The following is a 24,339-nucleotide window of genomic DNA, read 5'->3' on the forward strand; positions in this document are numbered from 1 at the left end:
TTTCCTTTAGAAAAGTAGAACATTCAATTTTCCCTAGCCGCATTAAAATTTCGCGTCACGCTATTGGGCCTTATACACCTTGCGCCCGCCATCTTCTTTCATTGGGCCTGAGATCCAATAATATTGTTTTTTATTGTTAATTTTTTGAATAAATGAGTCGCAAAAATAAAAACTAATTAACTTTTAAATGGGCTTTTAATCTGTGAACACAATCAACAGCTTATTAATTAACCTATTCACAAAATAATTAATAACTGGATAGCTTTATTACTATTTCTACCAATAATAAATTAATAATAATAACAAACTTCAATTATGTACAGTTAGGAGACCAAAGTCTTCAGCTTGAGTTCACCACACTCCAGTGACATTCCTTCGTCGGAGATCATGCGGTTGCCGGCGGCGAGGAGCGGCGGAGGTCTGGGCATCGCCGCCATGTCTTACATCTTAATAGACTACCTGCGCCACCTGTCTCCGGCATGGCACGCGCGCTTGCAGCCGGTGCTCTGGACCGTACTGGCTCTGATCGCCATCACACGTGTCCCCTATTACAGGCACTGGACCGCCGAGTTCCGGGCGGCAATTCCATTCGTGGGTTCAATGATTTTCATGCTATCTGCTCTTCTCTTCGAGGCTCTCTCCGTTCGCTTCGCTACTGCAGTGCTTGGCCTTGATTGGCACAGGTAACTGTGCTGTACATAAAGATATAAATCTTTTGTGGTTTGTTTGATTCTGCTGGTCAGTTTTATATTTTAATTCTTTTTGGATCTAATAATGTTGCGAGGCAGCCTCTATTGTAGAATGGAAGTGATGACCAAGGAACTTATCATTTTGTTTTTCCTTAATCATCTTTCAAAATCCATATTTACTGGTGAACTTAGCTCAAAAGTACTGATGACCAAGGAACTTAACATTTTCTTAATTGTCAAATCATTGTAGCTTTAATGTCCCTGTATTCATCACAAACCGTATGGAACATTTATGACTTTAAATCTGGTGTTGATTAATGTGTAATGTTCAAATGAATTATCTTCTGCATCTCTAGGTTTTTCTACTTCCCTTGAGTTGAGAGACAATACGTTTCAGTTTTTAGCTATTTCATCTTTGAGTATCACCAATGCTTTAAAAACAGGACTATTGATTGGCTTGGCAATGTGCAACAGTGATACAGATCCTCTGCCTGATACTGGTCAGTGGTTGCTCCTGGCATTAAATGAGAAACTTCCTGGAACAATAGTCCAAATATTGAGAGCTCGTATCATTGGGCTGCACCACTTTCTGATGTTGTTTATGATGCTGGCTTTCTCTGTACTATTTGACTCTGTAGAAGCTCCTGGCCTTGGGCTAGGTGCAAGGTATATGTTCACTATGGCAGTCGGCCGCCTCCTTCGGGCCATAACATTTGTATCTACCATTCTGCCATCAGCCCGGCCTTGGTGCGTTTCAGCAAGGTTTAGAGTCCCCGCGTACCCTCATTACTGGGCACAGAAATATTATGTGCCTTATGCTTCAGATGCCAGTGCTATTCGTCAGATTATAAATCAGGATATGGCTTATGGTATGTGTTGCTTATCAAATTCAATTTGTGTTGTCTCCTTGGCTGTCTGGATTTAGTGTCTGAGTATCTTCATTTTTTGCTGGGAGTCTGGGACCCCAATTGGATGTGCTGCTGAGTGCTCGGTCAGCTTCTGTTTTGTGTTGATACTCTTTTGTTTTCCATTCGGCTCCTCTCCTTCATTTCTTCCAACTGAACATGGACTTAGGATTTAGGTAATGGATGATGTTCAATGGCCCTATACTGACCACTATAATTCAACTGATAAAAGCAAAATATTCTGATTATCAAGTGCTTGTGGCTCATGCCAGATGAAATAGATTCAAGATTCCTAACTGTCTTTTCTAGATAGACTAAACTTTACTGATGAAATATGACAGTACCTATCTTATATGAGGCATTTGTTCTTCAATATGATGTGCTATCCTAAATTCATATTAAGTTTGTCTCAATGACTGGAAGGGTCCTGTTAACACCTCTATTATCTTTTTCAGCTGATGTTGGTAATTATCCGAGTGACTATCGACTGGATTGGGGTTCAATGAGTTTCTTAATTGACTTCCTGCGACCGACTGCATCAGAAGGATCTTCATGGTTCAGTCTGCTGAAGAAAGCTGGTGGTGGCTGCAATGACCTTATATACAGTGGTCACATGCTTGTTGCTGTACTGACAGCTATGGCTTGGACGGTATTCATACAAATCCATTGCCAAGCAATGAGAATAAATGACTAATTACATACTCTTATCAGCCTTTGTTTCTTAAAATGATTGCAGGAGGCTTACGGAGGCTTTAGCTCGGCTCTCGTATGGCTGCTTGTAATGCACAGTGCCCAGAGAGAAGTTCGGGAACGCCACCACTACTCTGTGGACTGCATTGTGGCAATATACGTAGGCATCCTCCTCTGGAAGATGACAGGTTTTATCTGGCCACTCAAGGATGCATCCAAGAGTAAACGGCTCAACAAACTTGATAAAATCCAAAGTAGACTACTCCAAGCCGCTAAAGACTCGGACATGGACAAGGTAACCGAGCTTCTCAAAGAAGTTGAGCCAGGCGGTCAAGAAACCCAAAACAAAGGCCCCATCAAGGGCCTGTGGTTGTTTGCATGCGCCATAATTTTCTTTGCACTCACCATTGTTGTACTCGCCTTCACGTTGACGAGCGATGGATGATTTTTTTTCCGATCTGGACATTGTTGTATTTCTATGTAGTGCAACATTTTGTTAACGGGGAAAGGTTTTGATTTTTATGCTGCCAGAAATGGTGTTGGGAGTAAGACAATTTTAGCAGACAATTTTAGCGGCATAACAATTAACACGTTGATACAAAGGATGACTTGTAGCTGTATTATGTGACCTTTAGGTAGCTCCTTGGCTTTTTTTCTGTTGCTTGGGCTTCTTATTTGGATGATGATTGGATCCTTGAAATTATGTTTGAGTTGGACTATTGGCACCCCTCTCATCTCCTATAAAATCTCATTTTTAGTTATATTCAAATATTTTTTTTTTTAAATACACTTTTCTAAGTTCTTAATTTTCATTTGATTTGTTTTATTATTAAAACTCAAAGTATTATTGTGCTATTTTTTTATATTTTTAATTTTATTATTAATCTACACACAAATTAAAAAGTTATATGAGTGATAAGTTTTTTAGTGTTAATTATTGGCTGAAATAACACATATTTCAAATTATAATTTCAAAGTAATTTTAAGTATAAAAATATTTAATCAATAAGAAATCAAAAGAGAATAATAGATTATTTTAAATTTGTATAATTTATTTTAGTTAAATAGGAAGTAACACATACACACACACACACACACATATATATATATATTAAAAGGATTGATTATAAATTAAGTAATTTGTTGGAAAAAAAATCTTTATGTGTTTAATTTTTAATTGTCCTTAATTGTTATTTTATTTAAAGTGGGGTTTTGTAAGAAAAATGTAGGGATGCCAATAGCTCCACTCATTATGTTCTTATTTATTTTTCAATATTTATTATGAATCCTTTTGTCAACTCCTTTTATGACCATTTTATCAGTTTTGTATATAAACATCTAAATCATGAAAAATAGTCATAGTTATGTTTAAAGGAAAAAGTAAAAGAAAAATTAGTTGAAAGAAAAATTAATTACATTCACCAGATGAATTTCAAAATAAAAATGCCACGTGGGATTAAAATTCTCCAAAAACAAAAGGCTGAACACTCTTTTGCAAGGAAAAAAGAAAAAAAAAGTTCAGAAGCAGATATTCTTCAGAGCTTAAACGAGAGTCTTTTGCAACCGTCCGATATAAACACAACAGAAAATTTCCAACCATCTGACGACTCACAATACGCCGATCTAGTGAATTATCCTACTATCTGCCCAGCAAATTCATGCCGCGGTTATCTATGTCGCCTCCGCATTGCACCTACCAAATAAACAGATTCTTTTTCCCCTCCAAACCTGTTGCTCTCTGTCGATTACATCCAAAATACAGAGCTAAAATATTTATTTTAGGAAAAAGTTTGACAGTCAATTGCAATGGCGATTTCTTTGACGGCGTCTACAATTCCTTCATTAAATGCAAAAGTGTCCGCTAGCAGTTCATCAAAACTCTCTCGGCTGTCTTCTCTGCAATTCCCCGTGCAGTTGCGCCGCCTTCGAATTTCTAACGGCTCGAGAACTTCATCTTCCTCCAAACGTCGCTTACTGCCAGTGGTACTCTTTGATTGTTCTTTGTTTTGAGTAGTTTTTAATTAATATTTGTTTACGAGTTCCTTAATTGAAATAATTACTTTCGGTAGGTTGAAGCGAAGAAGCAAACATTTTCGTCACTTGATGATTTGCTGCAGAAATCTGACAAGCCTGTGTTGGTTGACTTCTATGCCACCTGGTAATTTTCATCCTTCGCTCAAGAAAATTTTAACATTGTATAATGAACATCAAGTTGATTACTTAGGCTATATTTTTTACTTAATTTTAATAACAAAGTAGCTAAATTGTTTGGTGAGCATTCTTTTTACGACAGCTAATGTTGATTGCCTAGCCACTTGCCTATACTTGTCAGCCAGTAATTTCATTCCACAGCTTGTGATTTTGTCTTTGTCTTGTTTGTTAACAGTTACCATCTAGTGTTTGCACTTCAAGTTTGTTAAAAGGTTTTATAAATTGAAACATAGACAACTCATGATATGGTTTGCAGGTGTGGTCCTTGTCAGTACATGGCTCCTATCCTCAATGAAGTTGGTGCTGCTCTGAAAGATAAGATTCAGGTGGTCAAAATTGATACTGAGAAGTACCCTCAGATCGCTGATACATACAGAATAGAGGCCTTGCCAACTTTCATTCTATTTAAGGACGGGAAACCTTCTGATCGCTTCGTAAGTCAATTTAATATTGCTTTTTTTGTTTTCCTTACAATTTATTTGTGCATCTTTACAAAATCATTGTTTATTCTCTGTGAAAATGCATTAAAGTGTCAAGTGACTACTATGAATAACCTGAAGATCCTCTCTTTCCCATGCCTGTAAATTTTGGTGTTGATATTTGGATTTGGAAATTCTTTTCAAGCATTGTCTTTCACTTTATTGGATTCCGCTATAATCGATGTGTAGCTCTGGCCTCTGAGGGTTATCCAATATTCCAAAGTTTGTTGCTAGGCCTGGGATATTTCCTTTACACAAATAGTATCGTCATCAATAACTTATGCATTTTTTTGTTTGAGCCACTGGTGTATTTTTGACTCAGTTAACTGGCATCAGCAGTATGCGCATATTGTCATTGTATGATTCTTTTTCGCTTTTCGGTTACTTTTTCTGGTAGCTGTTGCCACAGGTTAGTTCTTTCATATGCCTGTGGACATTAAGTTCAATAACAATCCTGATGGTTGATTGTTTTCAGGAGGGTGCTTTTACTAAAGATCAGCTTATCCAACGCATTGAGAATTCATTGAGCGTCAAGCAATAGTTGTGGTGAGCTCTAGTTTTTATTTATTTCTACTTTTGAGTCTGCCCCAATGAGTCTATGTCCTCAAAGAGCCCTTTTAATTGCCATTCTCCTGTTGGCTCACTCTCTGCTATTTTTTATGTTTTGCAGTTTCTCAGGTTCTACCAGGAAACCAATGTAATCAAGTTGTTAGATTGGAATATTGAATTCAGTAAACAGGGAATTCACAAGGAAATTGTCTTTTCGTTTCTTTCCATTTTTTATTTTCGAATCTCTTGTATTTTTACCTAAATTTTATGACCTATTTTTTTTAGGTTATGCTGCTGATTTTTTTAAAATAAAAAATTTTGATGACCTACTATATTGAAATTTTGGTGTGAATTCATCATGTTAATGGTGCTGTCATGGCAGTTTCTGTGTCTCTTTAGTTTGTTCAACGATCTTGGTCTGCAGTATAGTGGATGACTACTGACTAGTAATAAGGGCCCACGCGACACAGTAAAGGGCATATAAGATCCTCCAGAATGACCAATGCTTTTCAAGTTTCTTGACTCTAAATAATATACATTTTAATTAAGGTTGTAGATTTCAAGTATAATGCATTGCGATATCATCGCTTTATCTATATTTTCCCTGTTTGAATAATATAATTATAAATTTTTATATAAATTTATTTTATATAAATTGATATGATATAATTAAATTAAATATTTTTTATTTATAATATTTATTTTTATTTTTTAAAATTTTTTTAATTAATGAATTAATATCAAATCAGTTTGTCCAAACTTATTTTTACAAAAATTGATGATTGTGTCTTATAGGCTCATAATTTGCGGGGAAGGAAATTGTAGGCTTTTGTTTTTGTTGTTGTGTTTTTTTTTTTTTTTCCGGTTTTTATGAAAACCAATTGAGTGAAAAAGCTATTAGCTATCTAATGAACTGGTGTTACTAAAACAACCCTGATTGGTGTCAACGCTGAATTAATAATAGCGGTGAGCAAGGGGGGTAGGGTCGTCTATTAAATGAGATTATACCATATACCGTCCCGGTGAGAAATTGCCAAACCTCGAGGGAGGTAAGCGATATTACCCTTTCCTATTCTACTTATCGACTCCTTCTCTAGCATCGGCTGATCAGCAACGGGGAGTTGGAAATGGAAATGCGTGCGAGTGAGGAAATAAGGCAAGGTGAAGACATAACGCCACCATTATTTCCTCTCACTTTCGCATTTCACGACTCTTTACTCGACGGTCACTGTTCGTCTTGCTTCTCTCCACTTCCTAGTTGCTGCTCCTCCCTCCCCCTCTCCTCCGCCGAACTCCGCGCCGCTCTCCACCTCCTCCACTCCCCTCTTCCCACAACCTCTCTTCCTCCTCCTCCTCGTCTCTTCGGCTTACTCACCAACCGAGATAAGCTAATGTCTTCCTCCGACTCCGATGTTGCGTCCAAAATTCGAGAAGGAGCGAGGGAGATGGCGAGAGCGAGAGGGAATTTGTCCGACGACGTCGCTTGGGAGGAGGCTGCGTTGTGTCTGGTGATGACCAATGCCGTTGAGGTGCAGGATGATAAGACAGGGCGTATTTTAGGTATCGCCGTGTACGATAAGGATTTCTCTTGGATCAATCACAGCTGTTCTCCCAACGCTTGTTACCGCTTCTCGCTTTCTGAGCCAAATGCTCCGTCGTTTCGCGATGAAAAGAAAAAGCGGATTGCTCCTCACGTTGTTTTCGACAGCACTGAGGCTGAAACTCAAGTAAAGTCCCAACTATGTTGAAATTTTTTTGAATTTTTTAACTGACTTGAGCAAGTCGATAATTGATTTGATGCAGGGAAAGAGTGATGTTTGTATCAGTTGTGAATTAAAAGAAGGTTGCTAATGCTAATTGTTGTTCATTTCTATATAAATTTTGCACATTGTTTGATTTTTGCATTTCTTAATTTCATTTAATTTTATTTTCAAGGAAGTAAGAGACATGGTCCAAGGATCATTGTAAGGAGTATTAAGCCAATTAACAAAGGCGAGGAGGTAACTGTTGCTTACACTGATTTGTTGCAACCCAAGGTACTACATTCCATTTAAAATCAGCTGATCAGGCATGTGTTTTATTTGATAATTTTGCATAATTCTACATTGTTCAAACCAATTTTATTTTGTTCAGGGAATGAGGCAATCAGAGTTGTGGTCAAAGTATCAATTTGTCTGCCACTGTAGGAGATGCTCTGCATCACCCCCAAGTTATGTAGATATGGCCTTAGAGGTAAAAACTTTATGTAAATTGTCCGCGGGAAGATCTCAGTTGCAAACGAGTGGTATGACAAGTATTGAACTCTCGAGGGCTTTTTTTGTTCTTTCCCCAGGAAACCTTTTCTTCAAATCCCGAGTTTTCGAGCTTGAGTTCTGATTACAACTTCCTCAAGGACGAGGCAAATCAAAAGTTGACTGATTGGATGGATGAAGTTACATCTGAATATCTATTAGTTGGTGATCCTGAATCTTGCTGCCAGAAGCTGGAGAACATCCTTACCCAAGGTCTGCAGGGTGAGCTGTTAGAATCCGAAAAAGTGAAAATACAGCTAAATTTGAGGTTGCATCCCCTGCACCATCTCTCACTGAATGCCTATACAACACTGGCATCTGCATATAAAATCCGTTCAATTGACTTATTAGCTCTCAATTCTGACATTGATGGACAGCAATTGGACGCTTTTGATATGAGCAGGACAAGTGCCGCATACTCATTCCTGCTTGCTGGTGCGACTGACCATTTGTTCCGATCTGAGTCATCTCTGATTGCAGCATCTGCAAATTTCTGGGCAAGTGCAGGGGAGTCCTTGTTAACTCTTGCTAGAAGCCCAGGGTGGAAATTATTTGTGAAACCGGAATCACCTATGTCAACCTCATCCCCTGAGAATCATGAATGCTCCAACTGCTCGCAAGTGGACAGATTTCAAGTGAATCCATTTCTTAGTCAATCTCAAAATGCCGATTTCCAGATCATATGTAATGAGTTTCTTGCTTGCATCACTAATATGACACGAAAAGTTTGGGGTTTTCTTATAAGTGGATGTGGGTACCTGCAAATGTTGAAAGATCCCATTGATTTTAGCTGGCTTCGGCAGTCTTCCAATTTGTGCCACACCCCATGCTGCAGTGATGAGGAATCCAATAAGGAAACCGAGTATCAAGAAAACATTTGCAGAAGGGTAATGCAGCGGTGTGATGGTAAAGAAAGGATTACTATCTTTCAGCTTGGTGTTCATTGTATAGCTTATGGAGGATATTTAGCAAATATATGTTATGGTCCGAATTCCCATTGGCCTTGTAAAATTAAAAATGTTGTACAAAACGAAGAGAAATCGGTTCATTGTTGAAAGAATTTTCAATTTTCCTTGCCAGTTAAATTTTAAAGAACTATATGTGAAAGCGCCACTAGAAATGACTAATATGTTTAATGTGCCATGGCCATGCTTTGCGAGATCCTTAATATGAAATTCTCCTCTAAATCGCATATGAAGGAAGATGAATAGATGATCAAAAGCGCTAGTCAGACATAAGAGGTCGTGAAATGGGCATGGGCCATGACTATTTTGTATCGAAAACAGAATAATTCCAATTCACACCTTTAAGTACACCAACGCGGTTCGGGGAGTCCAACTTCAAGAGTAATGCACCGATTTTTTTTCCAAAAAAAAAAAAAAAAAAATTGTTACAATCCACCTGTACATTAATCTACTGGAAGCCTATATGCATACATTTTATATAACATAATTTCAGATTTGGAAATCCACCCTTATATACCACTGCGATTCAAATCCAATGTAATGCAGTGATGTTAGAACTGAATTTTACTTGGACAATTTTTAGTTACACTCTGAAATTTATTTTCCATTGACAAAAAAAAACTAATTGTTAGAGTTTTGGATCATCTAAATTGTTAGACAGAAATTAAGTCTATGCTGTCTCACAACTTCTTTATTGAATACGAAACAAGTGTGCGTACATAAATGTATTTCCATGTTTATGATTTTCTATATCACTACTTTAATCACAATTCAATTTTTTTCTGTAAATTTTTTATACTATTTCAAGAGATTTGATTGCCAGTGTAAGCTAACCAATAAACAACAATATTACTCGTCAAAAAAAGAACAAATAACAATATCGAATGGAAAGTTTTCTATCACAAGCACACATATGTGAGGCGAATGTAATGTTCTTCCAGAAAAGCTTTTGGTGACCTCTCAGTAGGCTAAACAAAGCATTAATATTTCATGTGATGCCTGTATGGTCTGTTTCAATTGATATAAGAAGTATCAATGATTTGGAGGTGCTGTTGCTTAATGAATTAAGCTCCTTCATACACGTTGTAATTGGGGATTGTAGCTTCTCCTTACGTGTATGGTGGAGCTGGAAGCATGTGGCCTCAATGGAACCCAAATCTCCTTCATTAGTGTCAAAACAATTTAGTTGTTGAATCAATTAGCACTCATTAGTGTCCGAAGTTTCTAATTGCACAAAAATTAACTAAAATGGAATACTAGTGTTAAGCTTATCCAACAATTTAGCTCAAGTGATTAATTTAATTAAACTTACGTGTCATTATTTTTTTTGGTCTGTGATCACTCAATTTTAATATTAATTTTGAACCCCTTCCAATCAAACATGAACAGTTGGCCTTACCTCGATCCTACAGACTCGAACCTCTGGTTGTAACATGACATAAAATCAAGCAAATCAAGAGGGGTCTTAATTAAACGTTAGAACATTAGGTTACGCAATTGTTAACATCACATTACCGAATCAATCAGAACCCCACCCATCAAAGTTCATCAACCACACAAACCGATTTTAGTACTTTTCCATCGATCATTATCCTGCCTATAAACGTGGCTGCACGATCTTGTTTCCATGGGACCCGTTAATAAGGCAAGTCCATACTCATATTTTAATATACAGCTGCATTGATTTATTAATAGTTTCATCTAATTAGAGGGAATATAATCTGATGCAGTTAAACTTTATATAACCATCAATTACATGTTAGTTCTTTAAAATAAATTTATAAATTTAATAACATTATTTATTTATTATATGATTGATATAATATTTTAAAGGTATTCTAAAATTTCTCCACCTCTACATATATATATATATGTACACATGTCAAATGACTTATGCCTCTAAGCTTTATTTCCAACACCAATGTCTCTAAGCTCCCAACGTTTTGGATTTCAACATTGTTTTTTTTTTTTTTTTAATTTGGATTTGGTCAATCACTATGTTACAACAGTTGCAATACTTTGGATTACCAACAAAAAAATTTATCTTACTTTAAAAGTTGTTTATTACAGTATTTCAATTTTTTCATTATACAAAAATATTTGAGCACCATAAGTCATTCTATGATACTGTGTTAAAATCATGACATCAATGCTATAATCAAACATAAGTTATATAATTAAAATATAAGATTTGTGAATTTAATATAAAATTTGTAAATTAATATTAACTATAAAATAAAATATAAATTTTGAAAATGGAAAAAAAAAACCTTGTAAATGAAAGGTAAAACTAGTTAATATAAAACTAGTAAATTGATATATTGTTTGTAAACAAATTAAAAACTTAGAAATATAACATAGAACTAGTAAATTAACATTAAGTACAAAATAAAATATAAAATTCAGAAATTGAAGATAACACCTCTAAAGGGAAGGTAGAGTAAGTAAGTTAATAGAAAACTAGTAAGTTGATGTACTTAGGGTAAACAAAATAAAAACTTATAAATATAACATACAATTAGGCCAAGTCTCGCTGATGAGCGCTCACGTAATGCCCCAACTACATCTCAAGGAGGCTATTGATATATTATTGGTAAACAACACAAAAACTTACAAGTATAACACAAAACTAATAAATCAAATTAAGTGTAAAATAAAACATAAATTTTGAAAATAAAACACAAGACTTATAAATAAAATGTAAAACAAGCCAATCAATATAAGAGTGATAAATTAATGTTTTACCAGTAGACAAAATAAAAATTTACAAATGTAACATAAAACTTATAAATTAATATTAAGTGCAAAATAAAACATAAATTTTATATATTACACTTAAAATGTATGAATAGAAGGTAAAATTAGTAACTTAATTTAAGAGTTACTTAAAAAAAAATGTAAAAAATTACGAACATAAAATAAAAACCCATTGATTACCTTATATATTTGATTTTGTATTTAAATTGAATAATGATTATTTTTTGTTCTTGTGATACATTTGATGTTTTATTAAGGATAAAACTTATTCTCAAAGTTAAATAAGACTTATTAAGGATAAAACTTTAATGTTTTCAAAGTTGTTTTAAAATGAGCTCATTTTACATTTTTCTACACCTCAGCAACAACATAAATGGTTTCTGAATATAAGTAAGGAGTAAAGTTTAAAACTATGCATAAAACTCAAAATTAAATCTAATTTTATTGATATATCATATATGTCTAGTAATAAGAATATCTTTTTATTTTGTTTTTGTTTGATCTACATTAAGATAAATAATTTCACTTAATTAACTTGTGTCGTAAACATATATTATTATAGAAAATTTAAAAAAAAAGTTTATAAACATTCCAGAATGAGCATAGAGTTTATAGTTAAAACAATTCAACAAAACCTATTCCACTTGTTTTCAGTATAGTTTTTTTTATTTTCAATTGATGAGTGATTTTTTTCCTTTATTTAATTAAAGTAAATGGTTATATTATTTTTCACTAAAATAATATAAAAACAATGTTAATTATTTTAATAATAATATTTTTATATTAATTTACTTATTCATAGTCTTATATATAATTTATAAAATTTATATTTAGCACAATACTAGTATCATAATTTTAATCACAATATTATAGAATTTCCTATTTATAATAAAAATAGAAGCTGATAACCGTTACATTTATTTATGACTATAGTTTAAAGTTGAGAGTTCTATATAATGTTTAATATTATTCAACCGATAACACTAAAAAAATAAAATTATTTAACTTTTGATGATGACCATTACATTTATTTTTCTTTTAAAAAAATGGATATTAAATGGTGCAAACAACTGTTGGTATTAAATATCTAGTCTTGCCGACACATCAACTGCCATTGGATTGGGACCCATTTAACTACCGGCCATAAAACAGTTTGGACAAAACTTAATCCTGAAAAACTTGTGGACCCCTCCTTTTAAAAAATTAAAGAAAAATTACGTGTCAAAACAAGAAGAAAAAATTACAATGATGAATTATTGTTATGTCAAATTATCACACATAAAATAAAGAATTTAAGCAAAAGTCTTAAACCATTATAAATGTGAACATATGGCAGATTTATGATATGATGGGTCCACCTATTAAATATTTTTTTTTAGTGTGGATATTCGTGTTTCATAAAAGTATAAATTTAATATTTTATAATAGTATAAAATATTTTATAAAGGGCAAACGTCAACACTTCAAAAAATTTCCTTTACTATTTTAGTTAGTATTTTATTTTTTATGAACCGACCCAGTATGAAAGGAGATTAATCTAAATTATGGTATCGATTTAAAAATACCTCTTATAGTTGGGATCCACTTAGAACTGATAAAAAAAAAATTATCATTACAAAGAGTGAAAAAAAACAATCCAATTTTGAGGGTTACTAAAGCACTAAAAATATATATATAAAGCACAAGATATTTAAAAATTGGAGAGAGTTCATATCAAAAAAGGGTCTTATTCATTAATGGATATGACATACAATGCAAAGTTTCGCAGTCTATTAAAGCCAGAATTAATTTTATCCATTAAACTGCTCTTTTCCTATTTTATGGATAATTCTTTTGAACCACTGTTGAAGTATTTGCAATTTGTGTCTCAGCATGAAGTCTCGTTGGTGAAACCAACCATGTCCACATATGACGAAAATAAATGAACCAACAATAGACCAGTCACATTATTATTATTATTTGAGCACATAAATTGATTTTCTTATAGTAAAGAAAAAACAAGATTTTTTTCTCCGTGAATTTGACTTTTTCTTGTGGTACCGAACCAACCATAGAGTTATTACCTCTAAAATTTTCTGAAGGGTTAAGATTTTTTTTTTTTAAACAATTAAAATCATCCCCAGAAAGAGACTCGAGTACACGTGTCAAAAAATTGAAGTTTCTAACGGAGTTAAGAAATAAGAATATGTTAAAATAAGTAAATTAATGCATACATATCAAAAAAATCTTCCAAATATTAATTAAGTAAATTCAGATTAGTACAATTTTATTGATTATTTGATTGTCACCCAGAAAATCTAAGAAGATATTGTTAGCAACCCTTACTATTTGGGTCACGAAAAGCTTATAAATAGACGCACATCCCCCATACTACGATCATCAGCAACACCAAAAACACTTTCTTGAAGTAGCGTCTATTAAATTTCTCTTCTGCTATCACTTTTTACTCTATTAATTAATAATGTCTGAGGAAAAGCACCACCAACACGGCCTCTTCCACCACCACAAGGAGCATGAGAAGCCTGAGGGTACCACCGGCTACTCCGACACCGTCACCGGCTACTCTGATACCGCCACCGGCTACTCTGATACCCCCACCGGTTACTCCGACTTGACCACCGGATACTCTGATCAGTCAGCCACCGATTACTCTGAGACTACAGGTTATCCGGGAGACCGGCGCCGGCCATCAGAGATGGAGAGCGGTGAGTATGGCAGGAAAGAGGAAGAGTTTGATTACAAGAAGGAGGAGAAGCACCACAAGCATCTCGAGCACGTTGGAGAGCTTGGAACTGGTGCAGCTGGTGCTTTTGCTCTGGTAAAGTGCTTCTTCATCAAAGTGCCTTTTCAATTGTTTGATGGTATAGAGTTTCATTTCTCATGCATGCTTGGAAAAAGTGTTTTTTTGACAACATACTTATATATAATACCGCGCATGTAACTAGGTTTTTTGCATACACTGGCAAAAAAAAACAAAAAATCCCATTATTTTCTTTTCATTCTATCTTTATGTTGACCCTCAAATTTTTTTTTTTTTTTGTTGGGGGGGTGGGGGGGTGTTGATACGATATTGTAAATGGATCAGCTTGAGAAGCACAAGGCAGAAAAGGACCCAGAGCATGCACACAGGCACAAGATAGAGGAGGAGATAGCCGCGGCAGCAGCCGTTGGATCGGGAGGATTTGCGTTCCACGAGCACCATGAGAAGAAAGAAGCCAAGGAAGAAGACGAGGAAGCTCATGGAAAGAAGCACCACCATCTCTTTTAATTAATTATGTGATGCGTGCGCTACCTTTTTTAGTTTATTATAATTATGTGTTAATATTTTCTGTATTTTATTTGTTTTTGTTCGTTAATTATCATTGAGCACAGAGGTAGCTATCTGCAGCCCTAAATAATACCCTTGTGTGTTTGTGTGTATGGGTGAGTCTGGTGACTTTTGTAAACAGACCGGAGTTATCTGGTTATGTTGTCATCTTCCATTTATATATATGTTGATAATAAAAATTAGTTTTAATTGTGTGTTTATTATTTATAAGATTTGACCTCATGATCTGATGTTTTCTCCAATCTCAGCTGTTGCTTTAGAAGTTGGGATCATCTGTTAATTATTATTGTTTTTTAAATGAAGTGAGCTGACAACCATTGGGCTAAAGACTAATAATTCAACATCATAAATAAACAACTCTCTTTGCCGTGATGTAATTTTATTTGCCAATGGGATAAAGTAAATTTACGTGAAATAACATTTATTCTATGGACCCCCAGGCCAACTTTAGGGGAACATTTTCCTAGAATTGGCCTGGGGAGCAGCTGCGTGGTGGCAGCACAGCTGCCCCAAACGGGTTTATATATTTATTAAATTTGTTAAAGGAATATATAAAGTTTAAATTAACCTACAACTTTTCTTAAGATTCAAATCCTTGGGGCTTTATCAAATAAGATTTGATATTATATCTGAAAATGTAATTGTGAAACCAATGATTATAAGTTGAACTTAATGTACAACTAATCTTGATATTACCAAGTTGATTTATGGACTTTTGCTCGAGAATGTTGTATGACTCGTGACAAGTTGGACTGAAAAGCCCATCGAGTAATGGAATGTTAGGTGTATTTTCTCAAGAAGCAGCACTAAATAATCACCCGCTGACAGTCAAATAAAGCTCACCAATTAATTGGACAACAACAATTATCTACATCCATTAAAGTGAAGCAAAGTAAAGAAAGGTCTATGCAGGCTTCACAAGCACAAATTAATCAAGTAGTTGCACAAGCACAACCTGAACAAGCACCAGGTAATATTTAACCTCTATGTTAATTCCTTATTTTTATGTCCATGAATAATAACTAAATTAATACTTTTTAGGAATATATGGACCTCAAAGTACAATTGGACAACAACAACAACCTGCATATATTATAGCGAGGCAAAGGAGGGCTAGACCATTGCATGATCAAGGAACTAGTAACAACAACAATAATGGAGTTATTAATACCGAGCCTGTTCTAAAAAAAGTCAGAAAAGAGAGCAAAGATAGGTTGAATGCAACTCAACCATCAGCTTCTATGCCTGATGGCTTTGGTGGTTGCATGTAGTATCTTGTAAAATATGATATCTAATTAGTTTTGTTAACTATTGTAGCAGGGGGTAAAGGTGGCTTCATTCATTGGGTATGTGGCAATAAAATTCATACCCATTTGAATATTGTGTTTACTTTTGGTTAACTATGATGGAATCTTCTTATATTATGATTACATTTAGCTTATATGGCATTGATGCGTCAAACGATTACTCCCTGATTTTGATTATAACGAAGATATATAATTTTTTTTTTTTGGCAATGCCGTAAGATTTTGTTGGATTGTTTTTGTAAGAAATGATTGGGTATTTATTTTTTTGCAAGATTATAATTGCGGAGACATAAATGGTTGAAAGGATAGAATATTCGGGAATGTTTGTGCAAGGAATGTGGTTTGACAGAAGTGACGCAAATTAGGCTTATTGCATTTGTGTTTTACGGGTATGTATAGCTTGATTCATGAAATTAGAAAATAAACGTTAGTCTTCCTATTAATATTCATTTTTTCAATCCATATATTAATGGCAATTAAGTCTTTTTGACTCTAAAAGTAAGGGCACTTTTAAAATTTCACTTTGTTATATATCAATTAAAACATGTGGGTAATTGTGTGATTTTATCCACTAGAGCTAAGAAAATTGGCGCCAATCTCCTGTCATTTGGATACTAGGGGCAAATAGGTAAAAGTATTTAAAAATTGAGCAACTTCTGTTATTGTTATAACAGCAGGGAGGAAATTGGTCATTATGAAAATAGTAAAGGAAGAATTGGTATATAATGATTTTAATAAGGGGGAAATTAGCAATCTCCCTTATAACCACCGAAACATCAACTGCCATTGGATTGGGACCCATTTAACCACCGGCCATAAAACAGTTTGGACGAAACTTAATCCTGAAAAACTTATGGACCTCCCTTTTCACTTGTTTTTAAAAAAAAATTAAAGAAAAATTACGTGTCAAAAAGGAAAAAAAATTACACTGACGAATCCCTTATTGTCATGCCAAATTATCACACTTAAAGTAAAGAATTTAAGCAAAAGTCTTAAACCATTATAAATGTGAACGTATGGCTGATTTATGATATGATGGGTCCATCTATTAAATATCTTGTTTTCTTTAGTGTGGATGTTTTTATTTTATTTTATAAAAGTATGAATTTAATATTTTATAATATTATAAAAACTATATAATATTATAAAATATTTTATAAAGTGCAAAGTTCAACACTTGAGAAAGATTTCTTAAGGTTAAAGTTTATCATTACAAAGAGTGAAAAAAAAAAAGAAGAGGAAAATATCCAATTGTAACTACAACCGTCATGTTTTTACATTGCATTTCTTACAATTTTCCATTAAATATTTCTCAAATTCTTTAGAGAATTAAAATAGAATTGTTATAAAATTAAATTCTCTCATGATCTAAATTTGTCTCGTGTAAAATTTAGTTGGAAATTAGTGGTTAATTAAAAAAAGTTAAATCAAAATCATACATAGCATTAAAAAAAAAACATAAAACACAAGACATTTAAAAATTCGAGAGAGTTCATGTTAAGAAAGGGTCTTAATTCAATAATGCATATGATATGAAATGCAAAGTTTGGTGGGTCTATTAAAACTATAATTATTTTTATCCATTAAACTGCTATTTCCTATTTTATGGATAATTCTTTTGAGCCACTGTTGAAGTATTTGCAATTTGTGACTAAATTGTCTGAGCATGAAGTCTCGTTGGTGAAACCAACCATGTCGACATATAACGAAAATAAATCAAAATCCGGAAACAATATTAATGTAACAATGAACCAACAGTAGACCAATCGCATTATTATTATTATTATTATTTGAGTACGTAAATTGATTTTTTTAGAGTAAAAAGAAAAAAAAAAGATTTTTTTTCTCCGTGAATTTGACTTTTTCTTGTGGTACCGAACCAACCATAGAGTTATTACCTCTAAAATTTTCTGAAGGTTAAGAATTTTTTTTTAAAACAATTAAAATCATCCCCAGAAAGAGACTCGAGTACACGTGTCAAAAAATTGAAGTTTCTAACGGAGTTAAGAAATAAGAATATGTTAAAATAAGCAAATTAATGCATACATGTCAAAAAATCTTCCAAATATTAATTAAGTAAATTCAGATTAGTACAATTTTATTGATTAGTTGGATGTCACCCAGAAAATCTAAAAAGAAATTGTTAGCAACCCTTACCATTTGAGTCACGAAAAGCTTATAAATAGACCCACATCTCCCATGCTATGATCATCAGCAACACCAAAAACACTTTCTTGAAGTAGTGTCTATAAATTTCTCTTCTGCTATCACTTTTTACTCTATTAATTAATCATGTCTGAGGAAAAGCACCACCACCACGGCCTCTTCCACCACCACAAGGAGCATGAGAAGCCTGAGGGTGCCACCGGTTACTCCGACTCGACCACCGGATACTCTGATCAGTCAGCCACTGCTTACTCTGAGACTACAGGTTATCCGGGAGACCGGCGCCGGCCATCGGAGACGGAGAGCGGTGACTATGGCAGGAAAGAGGAGGAGGTTGATTACAAGAAGGAGGAGAAGCACCACAAGCATCTCGAGCACCTCGGAGAGCTCGGAACTGCTGGAGCTGGTGCTTTTGCCCTGGTAAAGTGATTCTTCATCAAGTGCTTTTTTTATTTTGTGATAGTGTATAGTTTCATTTCTCATGCATACATACAAAAAAAAAATAATTTTTTTTTTGACAGCATATATATGTATATATACAAAGTACCACGCATGTAACTAGGCTTTTTGCATGGATTGGAGGAAAAAAAAAGAAAGAATCCCATTATTTTCTTTAATTTTATCTCTATGTTGACACTCAATTATTTATTTATTTATTTATTTTTGGGGGGTGTTGATACGATATTGTAAATGGATCAGCTTGAGAAGCACAAGGCAGAAAAGGACCCAGAGCATGCACACAGGCACAAGATAGAGGAGGAGATAGCCGCGGCAGCAGCCGTTGGATTGGGAGGATTTGCGTTCCACGAGCACCATGAGAAGAAAGAAGCCAAGGAAGAAGACGAGGAAGCTCATGGAAAGAAGCACCACCATCTCTTTTAATTAATTATGTATTGCGTCCGCTACCTTTTTTAGTTTATTATAATTATGTGTTAATATTTTCTGTATTTTATTTGTTTTGCACGTTAGCCCTCATTGAGCACAGAGGTAGCTGCAGCCCTAAATAATACTGTTGTGTGTTCGCGTGTATGGGTGAGTCTGGTGACTTTTGTAAACACACCGGAGTTATCTGGTTATGTTGTCATCTTACATTTATATATATGTTGATAATAAAACTTAGTTTTAATTGTGTGTTTATTATTTATAAGATTTGACCTCATGATCTGATGTTTTCTCCAATCTCAGCTGTTGCTTTAGAAGTTGGGATCATCTGTTAATTATTATTGTTTTTAAATGAACTGAGCTGACAGCCATTGCGCTAAAGACTAATTCAACATCATAAATATATACATATACTCTTGGAAAAATGAAAAACTCTCTTTGCCGTGATGTAATTTTATTTGCCAATGGGATAAAGTAAATTTATGTGAAATAACATTTATTCTCTATATTTATTAAATTTTTTAAAGGAATATATAAAGTTTAAATTAACCTACAACTTTTCTTAAGATTCAAATCCTTGGGGCTTTATCAAATAAGATTTGATATTATATCTGAAAATGTAATCGTGAAACCAATGATTATAAGTTGAACTTAATGTACAACTAATCTTGATATTACCAAGTTGATTTATGGACTTTTGCTCGAGAATGTTGTGTGACTCGTGACAAGTTGGACTGAAAAGCCCATCGAGTAATGGAATGTTAGGTGTATTTTCTCAAGAAGCAACACTAAATAATCACCCGCTGAGAGTCGCAAGTTTCTTGGCACAATGTTACTTTCATGGATTTAATTCTCTAATTATTGTATTTGACTCTAAAGCCGAATCCCTGTACCATTGTCATGAAGGAGGGCGAAAATAATCATTTCTGATTCGGCTCAACTTTGATACAATAGTTGGAGCGATTAATGTTACACTTTAACATCTTACTAGGGACGTAGCTTTCTCCTTTATTGAAATAAACATGAAAGTGAAAAAAAAATGTAATTGAAAAGATTAAGAGGACATGAAAGAACACTAAACAGGCGGATAATTAGAGAACTCATGATTGTCATCTTTAATTTGCAGTGAAAGAGCATTAATTTTTTTTTTCTGGGTTTTATCTCACCACTTGAGAGTGGTACAATTAACAACAACCCAAATTCACTAGCATCTATGTAATTCTATTATTATTCTTGCTAAAAGTATGCTTAAACAAAAAAGAAATGTCGACAGTTCTAAATAGATAAAAATGATTTTAACTAGCGTTAAAAAAAATCTTTATGGATTAAATTTTTTATAATAATTAATAATTTTTATTATTATTTAGTTTAATGATAACTATGGATTCCTTTTTCTATTTATATAATCAGTTTACATTTATATAATCAGTTTAATTAGTTCGAGCCTAAAACTTTTAATAACAAGAGATTTTATCATCTCAATTAGATGGAACCTACAGTGAAGAATTGTTTATATTACAACAGTATATTATAAAATCCTACCCCAAGAAATCAGAGGGTACCATTTTCTTTTTCGGTCGTGGAAGCAATGTATATTTAATCATGGAGACATAAGTCGTCAAGACTAACAGTTTTATCACTCCCACTGGACAGTGGTGGGTCACCAACTCCACCAACTTATCCATTGATTCGAATATCTGGATATTCTCTATTGACATGATGATCATATACTTGATTAAAATACGAAAATTAATTAATTTTCCTCTAATGCATACTTGAAGAAGCATCTAAGAATGCCAGCAATTTTATTTCGTCGAAGGTGATCGGGTTAATTAATTATCTTGCAGAAGAGGACGATTTAGACGAAACACTGTTACAGACCAATTATATATATTGTCAAGTTTAAGGGCTATTGTCTCAAATCAGGTGATATTAAGTCGTTGTTGTATACACCACTAGAACACGTGCACATGAGCTCAAAATATCGAGATTACATTTATTTATTTATGATAAGGACAAGTAATTTGGATAAATCCATGACACCTAGCACTACACTGAAACCGCGGGTCTTTTGATCGTGGCTGTATTAGAAGAACTTGCCTGTGGACAGTGCTGGCACAAGCATAATAGGGTTCGGCTGATCTCATTTGCATTAATCTATCATTCTACTACTTAAAATTTTCACATTTATCTAATTTCAATAATTTTAAAATTATTAGAAGGACTTGCCCCGAGACAGTGGCTGTATTAGAAGAACCTGCCTATTAGGTTATATAATAAGTTTAATACAGAATATTTTCAAGTAAAAATCTCATAATTAATAATTATCATTGATGCTTTATAACCTTCAAAAACAGATACGTGAAGTAAAAAAGCACACCGACTCTGACTGAAATCTTGCAAACAAATTAAAAACCAAACACGACCCAAATGCCACACAGTGAATTCAAACGGACATGAAACAAAATTCATGATTAAATATCAATTACTCAATTTTAATTTGTAGTACGTAAAAGAACCAAAAATTAACCAATCCCCAATCATGATATACAGTGTCTTTAGGAAGCCCAACGGACGGTGGTGCATGATTGATCGTCGGTTTCATGATGATCACAGTAGCCTTCGCGTATATCACCCTCTTTGGTCGTGAGCCCTAATGTACCGATCATATTAGGCCAGGCTGCCAGCACTGGCTTCTTATGGTACTTATGGCTTCGCAAAAGTTGTGCATGATTGAAGTTGAATCAAACTCTAGGTCACCTCCTGGCCTGGCGTCCAGGATCAATGTGAAAGTCGTCATTATCATGACCTCTGATCACCCGGGTAGTGTAAAGAATCCCAAACATTTTGTGGATTCATGGTATAGTCTTAATCCGGCAACGAGCCTTCATCCTGAGCCTTGCATGGATCATGGAAGCTATGAGCAAAGCTGAAAAGAAGAGTTAGCAAGAAAAGCTTAGAATTGTTAGCCATTTTCGAGAGAGAGATGTGAAGATTGAAGAGTGAAGTGGGTTGCTAGGGTTTTTATAGAGATTGAATCTGTAACTGGTGATGATGAACATTTTTAAAGTACGTAAAATAAGTTTGGAGCATACTAATTAGGTTTAGGCGTTTAGCTTAAGTTCGAAAGGATGTGTATGTGCTTATTGATGAGCCTATATTATGGAACGTACGTAAATGAATACACGGCAACTTTTAACTAAAATTTGCCTTCAAAGATTTCTGTTTAATTACCTCCTCGTTAATTTTAACAATGACAGATGCTTTTTCTTCAAAAATAAATAAATAAATAAACTAACAAAACTAATGATAAATAGGCGTTACGAATAATTGAGTACTTAGTACATCATCACAATACAGAAATTGCCATATAAATTGTATTCCAAACTGTTATACTTTTGAGTATCCCCTCGTCCAAGACCATCGAAATGAAAACTAATGATATCATAATTTTTTTTTTCATTTGGCGTGAAGTTGAAACCATGTGCCCGGAGGACAAAACAAATTTTTAATGAAATTTAGTAAAGAGTAATGCTACGCTTAAATTGGGATAAATATACGTTGTATTTCGATACAACATCGAAAATATGTTATTTATTGATAGGTGAAGTAAGTTTGTCACAATAATTATGAAAAAGAAAAGTTAAATAATACTTAATACAAAAAATAATTGTTGACACATCACTTGAGATAATTACATTTCTCAACTATGTAAGTATATAATATAATTGTTCTTATTGGCCTCCTCGAGCTTGTTTTTCTCCATTGTGGCCCCAGTTGAATCAAAATCGGATTCTGCCAACGCATGCATCTAAAAGACTACTAACAAAAATCAACGTAGATTGATGCAAACCAAAATTAGTTCGCTATGACCTGTAATTGACTGTGGTATCTAGTTTAACTGCGTGCAGTATTAGAGATTAATCGTCTCCAGGACCTATAATTTAAGTTTCGATTAGGGGCAAGGCAGCAGTATAGGTAGGTTAGATCGATGAGGAGGAGGACGACAACAATGATTATATGATGAACATAGAACCGATCTTACAGAATTCAAGTTTGGTGATGAAGAGAGGAGTGATTGGATTCAGATGGCGATAATTAGTAGTTACATGAGATAATAATTCCAAGGAATTGCTATTATGGTGAAAAATTAAGCTAGTATACTGTTATATAGTAGTCGATTAAGCAATATTTAAGGAAAGCTTATTCGTCAAAGTAACTCATATTTACATAAGGAAAATTTTCATCCATATGATTATTGCTTGAAAACATAAAAAACTAGCTGCCAACGAGACAAACTCCTCCAAACTTCAAACCAAATAAAGTAAATTAAAATGACCCAAGTAACACAAAACTAGCAAACTAAGTGCCTAACATTCAACTTAATTCGACCAAAGCAAACACCACAAGAAACTTTATTAATTAAGTTGAATAAAAATAAAATAAAATTCCACTTAAGGAACCAAACCGCCCCTAACGAAATTAACCATTCCAGCATTAGTCTCCACAGGGATCGGTGCCGGTTGGGTATGAACGATGGCTGCCGGAGTTTCATGATCGCAATAACCTTCAAGTACATCACCCTCTTCAGCGGTAAACCCTAGGGTATCAATCATATTAGGCCAGCATTGTTTCCGGATTGTACGTATGGCGTTGCAGCACCCGTCGCCAAGATACGTCTCCCCGTTGAGGAAGAAGAGGATGATTTCTCCGGAGCATGCTTGAATCTGAATCAAAGAATCCCAGCAGCTCGACGATTCATCGTCTAGCTTTAGGCGCGTGGCAAGGCTTGACTTTGGGTTCGATAAGGGTCGTGCGCTAGCCATGGAACCCATGATCGAAGCCATAAGAAAAGAGAAAACGAAAAGCTTAGAAGCATTAGCCATTTTGAGATATAGAGAAGAGATTTGTTTGTGTGAAAGGTTAGCTGAAGCCATAGGGTTTTATATAGAGATGGCATTATTTATTTATTTCATGAACGTTACGATACGAGCATGAGAATTGAAATGAAGGGTCTTAAAATGATTGTGGTTATGTGAAAGAAGTTGAAGTGGCGGTCCAAGTCATTAATTATGCAAGTTATAGAGGCTGTTTAAGATGCATGATAGTAATTATCACTG

The 24,339-nt window shown here is 34.2% G+C and overlaps 5 protein-coding genes across 5 annotated transcripts; 4 read left to right on the top strand and 1 right to left on the bottom strand.

Annotated features, from left to right (window-relative positions):
- Positions 1–289: 289 nt before the first annotated feature.
- Positions 290–3,011, top strand: LOC102617364 (protein PHLOEM UNLOADING MODULATOR). Its single transcript, XM_006473005.4, has 4 exons — positions 290–683; positions 1,164–1,558; positions 2,050–2,243; positions 2,331–3,011. Exons 1-4 carry the CDS (start codon positions 388–390, stop codon positions 2,727–2,729), a joined length of 1,284 nt encoding a protein of 427 aa, XP_006473068.2. The 5' UTR covers positions 290–387; the 3' UTR covers positions 2,730–3,011.
- An 890-nt stretch (positions 3,012–3,901) lies between these two features.
- On the top strand, positions 3,902–5,915 carry LOC102617660 (thioredoxin Y1, chloroplastic). The gene is made up of 5 exons (XM_006473006.4): positions 3,902–4,267; positions 4,354–4,442; positions 4,752–4,929; positions 5,450–5,520; positions 5,645–5,915. The coding sequence occupies exons 1-4, from the start codon at positions 4,091–4,093 to the stop codon at positions 5,513–5,515; spliced, it is 510 nt and encodes a 169-aa protein (XP_006473069.2). The 5' UTR covers positions 3,902–4,090; the 3' UTR covers positions 5,516–5,520; positions 5,645–5,915.
- Positions 5,916–6,276: 361 nt separating this feature from the next.
- Positions 6,277–8,874, top strand: LOC102617939 (protein SET DOMAIN GROUP 41). Its single transcript, XM_006473007.4, has 5 exons — positions 6,277–7,250; positions 7,327–7,366; positions 7,459–7,559; positions 7,657–7,755; positions 7,856–8,874. The coding sequence occupies exons 1-5, from the start codon at positions 6,651–6,653 to the stop codon at positions 8,867–8,869; spliced, it is 1,854 nt and encodes a 617-aa protein (XP_006473070.2). The 5' UTR covers positions 6,277–6,650; the 3' UTR covers positions 8,870–8,874.
- A 9,589-nt stretch (positions 8,875–18,463) lies between these two features.
- LOC102618218 (abscisic stress-ripening protein 2-like) lies at positions 18,464–19,219 on the top strand. Its single transcript, NM_001289141.1, is given in 2 exon segments — positions 18,464–18,757; positions 19,037–19,219. Coding segments are annotated over 2 exon segments (477 nt in total).
- Positions 19,220–23,396: 4,177 nt separating this feature from the next.
- Positions 23,397–24,312, bottom strand: LOC127902628 (egg cell-secreted protein 1.1). Its single transcript, XM_052442288.1, has one exon. The coding sequence runs from the start codon at positions 24,154–24,156 to the stop codon at positions 23,674–23,676; it is 483 nt and encodes a 160-aa protein (XP_052298248.1). The 5' UTR covers positions 24,157–24,312; the 3' UTR covers positions 23,397–23,673.
- Positions 24,313–24,339: the final 27 nt, after the last annotated feature.

The sequence above is a fragment of the Citrus sinensis genome, chromosome 5 (assembly GCF_022201045.2).
Source record: "Citrus sinensis cultivar Valencia sweet orange chromosome 5, DVS_A1.0, whole genome shotgun sequence".
NCBI lineage: Eukaryota > Viridiplantae > Streptophyta > Magnoliopsida > Sapindales > Rutaceae > Citrus > Citrus sinensis.